The sequence below is a fragment of the Olea europaea genome, unplaced genomic scaffold (genome assembly GCF_002742605.1).
Source record: "Olea europaea var. sylvestris unplaced genomic scaffold, O_europaea_v1 scaffold1611, whole genome shotgun sequence".
Lineage (NCBI taxonomy): Eukaryota > Viridiplantae > Streptophyta > Magnoliopsida > Lamiales > Oleaceae > Olea > Olea europaea.
Window position 1 is genome coordinate 1 of NW_019233745.1, and position 9,510 is coordinate 9,510.

Genomic DNA, 9,510 nt, shown 5'->3' on the forward strand with positions numbered 1-9,510 from the left:
TACCCAAGGATTCACTTTATGCTTTCCTCTTATGCCCCTGTAATCTCTGCTGAGAAAGCCTACCATGAGCAACTCTCTGTTGCTGAAATCACGAACACAGCATTTGAGCCATCTTCCATGATGGTCAAATGTGACCCTCGACACGGGAAGTACATGGCTTGCTGTCTGATGTACAGGGGTGATGTGGTGCCAAAGGATGTGAATGCTGCAGTTGCCACAATCAAAACCAAGAGGACAATTCAGTTCGTTGATTGGTGCCCAACTGGCTTCAAGTGCGGTATCAACTACCAGCCACCAACTGTGGTTCCTGGTGGGGACTTGGCTAAGGTTCAAAGGGCTGTTTGCATGATTTCTAACTCAACTAGTGTGGCTGAGGTGTTCTCCAGGATTGATCATAAATTCGATTTGATGTATGCCAAGCGTGCATTCGTTCACTGGTATGTGGGTGAGGGCATGGAAGAAGGAGAATTCTCAGAGGCTAGAGAGGATTTGGCTGCTCTCGAGAAGGACTATGAGGAGGTGGGAGCTGAATCTGCTGAAGGAGAAGACGAAGATGGGGAAGACTACTAGGTTAAACTTGTGAATGAACATCAATCAAGCCAATGGTCTCATTGGTGATTTACTTCCTTTATTTGTGTCGTCTGGTTTGTTTTAGCTTGTTGCATCATGTTGCTGCTTTCTATGCTTAGTTCGTTGTTTCTGTTTGAAAATTAAAACATCTGATGTCTGGATTGCAATATAATCTCTCTATGTTCTACTTGTATCTGTTGTTCCATCTTTCATATGGTAGTTTTATTGTGAATTATATTTGTTGGGATGATATTTCGATAGACTACCTTATGTTTATTTTCAAATCAATTTTGGGATGAAAACAATTAAATTAATCTTTACAGCATGAATAAGATTTGAATGTACTGAAAATAGGTTGTTTGTTAAAAGCATTGAAAATAAGTTGTTTATTGAATAACAGAACTAGTAAATTACGATTATTATTGTAGAGGCGAACATCAAAAGTTTGAAATTTTACACATATATTAAAGATTTACATAAAATATTGTATAATGTCATATGATATTATCATTTGTCAGTTTAAAACATATTTTTTTTTCATTTAATATTCTCCCTTTATATCATTTTTGATAACTACTTATATGTCATTTTGATGTACAAGTAGTAAAATTCAAAAGTTTGATGCTAGACTTTGAATTCAAACTATTCCTATAGCAGATTAAGTAAGAAAAACTTAAGTGATAGGAATTGATGTTTAAAAGTTGAGCAATCATAATAAGTATATATAGATTGTAGGGTTTTTTAACAACTGAAATAAAAATATAACTTAAAGCAATTTTTATAAAGTCCGATAGAAATTGGGCAAACTATGGTTGCAAGTTGTCAAGCGCTAAGCATAGCTACAGTCCTTGACACAACGACCAAATTAATTTGTTTTGCTACGATGAGCGCATTTCATCGGGACAATGCATATATATAGAGCGAGCAAAACTGCCCACTACCATATTGATATCAACTACGTACCTTTGATCCCATTTGAATCTCATTATATTAGGGATGTGTTTGATATGATGAAAATGGAATTGAAAGATGGAATTCGAATTAAAATTTTCAACTTTAAGTGTTTGATACAATTTTTTTCCCATGAAATTCGAATTCTATGTTGTCTTGAAATTTGGATATATGGTGGAAAATTGGTTTTCCTACCTACTGTAGCACCTTTTTTTTTGTTTTTCTTTTTTGGTAATGGAAACAAATTCTAAGAATTATTGTACAAAAATATTTTTCTTTAAATGACAATTTTCATGTAAAACAAAGCCAAACGAATACCAAAAGATAGATGATTTTCTTAAATATATATATATAAATTTTTTTTGGGCAATGGAAACAAATTTAATTCCCAATACCAGTAAAATCTATCCTTTTAATTGACAATTTTCATGTAAAACAAAACCAAACGAACACCAAAAAATACTTTTATTTTAACATTTTTCACGTGAAAAATTATATCAATCAAACACAATAATTTACAATTCCCAGAAAAATAATTTTAGACAATTCAATTCCCTGGAATTCGTTTTTTAGGCAATTCAATTCTATCTTTGCAATTAAACGGACCATAAATTTCATTTTTCTCTCTCTTATTTTCAACTACACAATCTTCCATAAAATAATATTACACGTAAATCTAAAACTTTTCCTTCTTTTTTAACCATTCATTTTTAAAAAAAATACTATTTCACCAATTTTTATTTCCAAAAAATGGGGGCCAAACATGAGCTGAATAACATTAGAATAATTGACTTTTTTTTAGAATAATGATCATTTATAGATTTGTTTATGAAAAGATGACGTGTATTACATTAATTGACTCCCCCCGCCCCTCTCTTTTATGTCAACAATCTGTAAATTATGATGTATAGGTAACATTACTTATAACATAGATTGAGTTCTAGCATACTTGTCTCTAGCCTACTTGGTTTGATGACGTTAGGCACATTGCAATAATAAGTCAAGCTGAGACGGATAGCTTGCAGGAACATATGATTTTCTGATCTGAAGTTAACAAGTTTAAGTCTAGCCAATTGAGGACTGTCTAATAATTTTCATTGTAGGTGATGGTTAGGAGATCCACGTCTATACAAATATTTTTTTGTTGAGTGTAATTAAAGTAGGGTCTTGTGTTTCCATTTGGTTTTTGATCCTTTCTTCTTATTGTCGCTATCTTTGCACGTGATCCAACAACAAAGAAAGAGGCCTCAAGTCTGTAATTAATTAAAGTGAATTGGATGGTGTCTCTATTGGATGTTTGACATGTGGACTACTTATGATCGTTGGATGTAGGTTGTAATACCGTTGCTTCCAATTTATGCACACTTTTGGGGGTGTTACTTGGAGCTTTTTCGAGCCTCATTTTTAGATTAGAATATATTTTGAAATGGTAGATTGATGAAAAATGTGTAATTAAAAAATATGAATTTTTTTTGAATTTACATGTAAGATTATTTTATTGAAAGGTATGTGATTAAAAAGAAAAGAGAGAAAATGTATTCTGAAAATAATGAGGATGTCTTGGTAAGTTGAAATCATAGTTACTAAATAGGGTAATTGGTACAGAACGTCCCTACTTTTTAATTTTATTATGCAAAATGTTCATACCTTTCATTTTTTGGTATTTTCACCCTTTCCTTCCACTTTTCATTGTGCAAAAAGTCATTTTCATCCATTTTTGACCATTTTACCCTTCTATTTAAATAAAACAAAAAGAAAAAGAAAGAAAAAATAATGAACTAATTGCAACCAAAGTCCCAAATTTTCAAAAAATTATAAATGAGTTAAAAATATATACTTAAAAAAAAACCTTTATTCTTAACCCTCCAAATTGGAGAGCATTGAAATTTTGATAAAGTTATAATTAAGTTTTGTGGCACGAATTCCAATGCATCATTTCCAGCCGAATTGGAGCAGATTTAAGTGTTCAATTGAAATGGAGTCGAGAGGCATTCACGGGTAGAAGGGTGCATCTTCACTAATTGGTTGATTCGAGACAAATTGATGAAGACCCATATATGCATTTTGTTCAGCATGATGAGTAGAAGAAATGGTGGTTATCGCTTTCTTAACACCGGTGTCGAAATTTGGGATGAAAACTGTGTGGTTCACTGCCTTCAAATTGGAATGAGGCTGAATTTGATTTAAACTGTTTCTTGATGATATGAGACCATAAAAGTGCTCGCTTAGAGGAGTATTAGAAGCCTGCAATAGAGTTTGGCCGTGGGTTGGTGCTAAAGTCTTGCGCAAATGCATGTTTTTAGGTCTGAATTTCATCTGATTTTGGAATTATTATGGCCGATTTTTGGTATAGGATTGTAGAGCGGGATGATATGGTCTAACATGCAGCCATTCAATTAATTAATTCTTATCTAGCAATTATTTGCTCCGATGAGGGGAGCATTTTTCGACGATTTATGCGACGGTGGGTGGTGGGTTAAACTCTCAATAATTTAGGTGGCTGGGTTAAACTCACGGTAAAATAAAGTTTTTTTTTTTTTTTGATTTTTAATAATATATTTTTAACTCATTTGTTGTAATTTTTGAAATTTTGGGACTTTGTTTGCAGTTAGTTCATTGTTTTCTTTTCTTTTGTCTTCGTTTTATTTAAATAGAAGGTAAAATCGTTAAAAATGAATGAAAATGACTTTTTGTGCAATTAAAGGTGAAAGATACAAGTGAAAATGCAAAAAAATAAAAAGTATGAACGTTTTGTACAATAACATTAAAAGTTAAAACATTTTATGCCAATTACCTTTTCTAAATCCCACAAGCCCCGGCTATCACAAGGGGCTAGCTAGCCCCCTGAATCGTAAAGGGCCCATGTGGCTCCATACTTGGGGCATTGACCCAATTTTGGTTAAGTCTCTTAGTCTTCGAATTATTGATTGAATCAGTATGTCAATTGTCGGATCATTGTTATCTTAGAAAATTATTTTAAAATTTTCAATGTATTAACTTCTCTTCAAGACAATTAATATATATATATATATATATTTTACCTTATTTGTCACTAATAATGCTTACATTTTAATTTTATAATCTTGTATGACTATAAATTTTTTAAAAATATTTTAGATAGCCATAGATGATTTATTTTCCTAACATATAAATTATTATACGTAAGTATCAAAATGTTTACTGGTCCTAGTGCTAAGAATGTTGGCCTCGTAAGTTGAAATACTAAGGGTCCGTTTGATTACAAAGATGGAATTTGGGTTGAAAAAAAGCGAATTTCAGGGAATTGAATTGTCTAGAAATTATTTTCCTGAGAATTGTCAATTTATTGTGTTTGATTAATATAATTTTCCACGTGGAAAATGTTGAAATAAAAGTGATTTTTGGTGTTCGTTTGACTTTTTTTTACATAAAAATTGTCAATTAAAGGGATAGATTTTACCGGTATTGGGAATGAAATCTGTTTCCATTGTCAAAAAAAAAAAAAAAATTCAAAAAAACTATCTTTTGGTGTTCGTTTGTCTTTATTTTACATGAAAATTGTCAATTAAAGGAAAATATTTTTTTACAATAATTCTTAGAATTTGTTTCCATTCCCCCCCACAATATTCGTACAAAATTCAGATCCAAAATTCTAAAACCCCCCCCCCCCCCCCCCCCCCCCCCCCCAAAAAAAAAAAAAAAAAAAACCCGTAAAAGTAGGTTGGAAAACTGGTGGGAATTGGTTTTCAAGGAAAACCAAGAAAAGAACAATTTCAAAGACAATCAAGAAAATTAAATTTTATGGAAAAAGTGTGCTATCAAACACTACAATTTGGGTGGAAAATGAATTCCATTTTCCATGTAATTGGCCCCTATCAAACACACCCTAAGACCAAATCCCTACTCAAATGTGCAAAGTTAATATTTTGATACTCGTAAAAAATTGAAGTTTTAACTGGACTTTGATCGATTCATTACCAAGTTTATTCTTAAATTGGGATTTCATATCCTAAACAGCTAAGCCTCTTCTTTTCCGCAAATGTGTTGTATTATCACATTGTATGTGATATTAAGAGGGAGGCTCTATTTTTCGTATTTTTATATTGTTAGATTAGATACGAGTTTTCGGAGACTTTTACATTTTTTTACTGAAACCTTAAACTGTTGAGAGTTTTGGGGTTACCGGTTATGGTATTTCTATTATTCAAAATTATCGATTTTGAACGTTTTATGAGGGATTCAATTTCCAATGTTTTTCAGTTGCGAATTTAAAACAATCTTACACATGTTTGAGAATTTATTATCCAACGATTCTAAAAGTTTTTCAAAAGAATAAAAATAATATAAATGCTTCTTCGTGAAATTTTTGATTTATATTTATTGTATAAATTTTTTACTCATAAGTGTTTTTTTTACTTATAAATAATTTTATATATAAGTTAATTTTTGATTTCAAAAGTGAAATATTTACTTACAAATAAATTCAAAATTAAGTAATTTGTTGCTTATAAATAAATTTTATAATTAAAAATAATTTGTCTTCATAAATAATTTTGTTATATAAGTGATTTTTTTACTTATAAGTAACTTTTTATCTTATTAGTATAGTATTTTTTACTTTATAAGGAAATTTTTAAACAAAAGTGAATTTTTATTTATATGTAAATTTCTTAATTATAAAGTGATTTTTTTTTTGCCTATAAATAAAAATTTTCATTAATGTATTTATATTTACAAGTTGTTATTGATCATATGTGAAGCCTCCAACAGAAGCCACGTGGATGCACCACGTACACACACACACACGTGGCAGTCAATCTAGACAAAATAAAGAGGAAGCCAAAAATTGTCTTCTTGGCTGATGCACTCTCTCCATCAAAACTTTGCTGCCGAAGTGCTCCCCTCAAAGCCAAACTCCTTTATGTCCAAGGCTCTCTCCTGTGGCTCGTGACCAAAGTGATTGTATTTTTAGAGTAGGTCTGATGAGTGTATCTTTAAGAATGATTGATTTGATGTTTGCATTAATAAATGTCAGATATGTTAACCTAGGAATGTACGACAGCTGACCCCTTGTCAAATGTATTTGTCAATGTAATTAACGTGCAACAGGGTGATGTGACACTTCGATCAGTTAGATGGAACCACGTAAAGCTGATCCAACGGTGATTCGTTTGCCCTGGACACTATAAATAGTAGCTTTTTTAATATTGTAAAGGATGGAAAAAAATACATTCAAGTATATGTAATCATCTTCTCTCTGAATGTTTGCTTAAATCATTTCTTATTTTGATTTCTCTTGATCGTAAATATATCGTTCGGGTTCGTAATAAATCTTCGAATCTCCGATTGGGTATCTGTATAAACCCGTCGAAATTTGTTTAAGTGGACTTCAGCATGCCTTAACACCTAATGGTACATTTTTTTGGGTCAATAGATTGGCGTCATTTCGAGGAAGCTCGACAGTTAAACTTTGAGAATCCCATGAGGAAAAGTCTGTAATCTTCGTGTCAAAAGATTCATTGCCTTTGAAGAAAAGGGAGTATCCTTGAAGAAAGGGTTACTAAAAGGAATAGTTTGCTTGAAACACAATTTCTGCCACTTGAGAGGGAGCATTGGCAGCTTTAGTGTTGAGTTTTTTATACCAAATAAATTCTGGACTATGATATTAACGTGGGTTAATATATTTTATAGGCATAGAATGATGAATAAAATAAGTCCAACAACCAAATCCAATTATATTCCCTTTTGGATGACTTGAATCTTAATCCGTTTAAGCCTCTTATAGGTCCAACTTAAAGTCTGACCCTAGATTACATATAAGGCAACAAACCTAGCCACTTTCTTGTATGATTTGTGTGTGTGAAAAGATAAATTTGAATGCCCCTTGAAGTGTGTGAAAAAGACCCTAGAAGTGTCCAAAACACTTATTTACTTTGTGTAATTGGTGATTCCTTCATTGCCTACCTTTGTGGTGTTTTTTCCTTGCTTTTGTGGCTACAAATCATCATCATTTCTTGTCCTACATGAGTAAGATTGAATAGCAATTGAGGTAAATTATATTGGTTGTGGATTGGAGCCGGTTGAATTGGTAGATAAAGGTACGTTAGATTGAACCCAAAAATTACCGAATAGAAGAACCTTGGAGAGAGCTTCTGGAACATTTAGGAACATCTTGAGAGTAGCACGAGTACCAACGATGAAGAATCTGCACCTTAGAGAGCTAGGGAATACCCTGAAGAGGGAAAACCTTCGCATACTACCCCAGCGTCTCAATTATGATCTGGAGAACGCACCAAGAAGGTCAGTAAGTGTTCTCGACAGACTGAGTCTAGGATCGCCTATAAATAGGCAATCTTAGCAGTCCCTCTGCCTAGAAATAAACTGAACGAGGAGCCTCGGTTCGGATTGCAAGACGAACCAGTCTATGGTAACGACAACCATCTGCCTAGAAATAGGTGTGAGAGGAGAGTAGAACAGGCGAGAAATCGAGCAGGACCGTCCCAACCATCTCAGGAGGCCCAAGTTAGGGAAGGAGATAATTCCGACGAATCATAGAGGCCCATTGTAGTACATTGTGTTATAAAAATTTATTGTGAAAAATTAAAATTAGAAAAAAAATGTATTTTGAGAATAGAAAATTGTTTAAAAGTAAGTTTGGAAGGGGAATTTAAAATATACACCAAGTGTATAGGTGTATTTATATTTTATATACATTTTATAAATTTACATTTTACACACTACACTTGAGAGTGATAACAAAAAATAACTTTTGTACATGTCCATGCGACCGCATTAGCATTTCTTCCATTTATGATTGAGTGTAATTAAAGTCGGGTCTTGTGTTTCCATTGGTTTTTGATCCTTTCTTCTTATTGTCGCTATCTTTGCATGTGATCCAACAACAAAGAAAGAGGCCTCAAGTCTCTAATTAATCAAAGTGAATTGGATAGTGTCTCTAGGGGATGTTTGACATGTGGACTGCTTACGATCGTTGAATGTAGGTTGTAGTGTCGATGCTTCCAATTTATGCACACTTTTGGGGGGTGTTACTTGGAGCCTTTACGAGCCTCATTTTTAGATTAGAATACATTTTGAAATGGTAGATTGATGAAAAATGTGTAATTAAAAAATATAATTTTTTTTTTGAATTTACATGTAATATTATTTTATTGAAGAGTATGTGATTGAAAAGAAAATAGAGAATGTATTCTGAAAATAATGAGGATCAAACAAGGCTTGGTAATATGAAATCATAGTTACTAAATGGTCTTGGGGGCATTGACCAAGTCTGGGTTAAGTCTCTTAGTCATCGAATTATTGATTGAACCAGTATGTCAATTGTCGGATCATTGTGTCTTAGAAAATTATTTTAAAAATTTCAAAATATAAACTTCTTTTCAAGACAAAATTAATTTTTTTTACATTATTTGTCACAATAATGTTTACATTTTAATTTTATAATCTTGTATGACTAACATTTTTAAAAATATTTTTAGATAACCATAGATGATTCATTTTCGGACGTTGCTTGATGTTTTACAGGTCTTTGTCAGAATATACACATGGCGGGGCTCGTTGCTCTTCCTTTTTTTTTCTTTCTTTTTTTTCAAGTGGGGCCCGCTGCTACACTGAGGGACCTAGCAATGCCCTGTGAAATGAAGCCCTGGACGTTGGGCTTAATTATTCATTTTCCTAACATTTAAATTATTATATGTGCTAAGCATGTTGGCCTCGTAAGTTGAAGTTGCTAAGATCAAATCCCCTACTCAAATATGCAAAGTTAATATTTTGAAACTCGTAAAAAAATTGAAGTCTTAAGTCTTAACTGAACTTTGATCGATTCTTTACCAAATTTGTTCTTAAATTAGGATTTCATACCCTAAACGGCTAAACCTCCTCTTTTCCGTAAATGTGGTAAATCCACACATTGTATGTGATATTCAGAGTGAGGCTCTACTTTTCGTATTTTTATATTGTTAGATTAGTTATGAGTTTCGGACAATCTAAGAC

At 32.4% G+C, this 9,510-nt stretch overlaps 1 protein-coding gene across 1 annotated transcript; it reads left to right on the forward strand.

Annotated features, from left to right (window-relative positions):
* Positions 1–6: 6 nt before the first annotated feature.
* LOC111377146 (tubulin alpha chain-like) lies at positions 7–807 on the forward strand. Its single transcript, XM_023000206.1, has one exon. It carries the CDS (start codon positions 19–21, stop codon positions 568–570), a length of 552 nt encoding a protein of 183 aa, XP_022855974.1. The 5' UTR covers positions 7–18; the 3' UTR covers positions 571–807.
* The last annotated feature ends 8,703 nt before the right edge of the window (positions 808–9,510 follow it).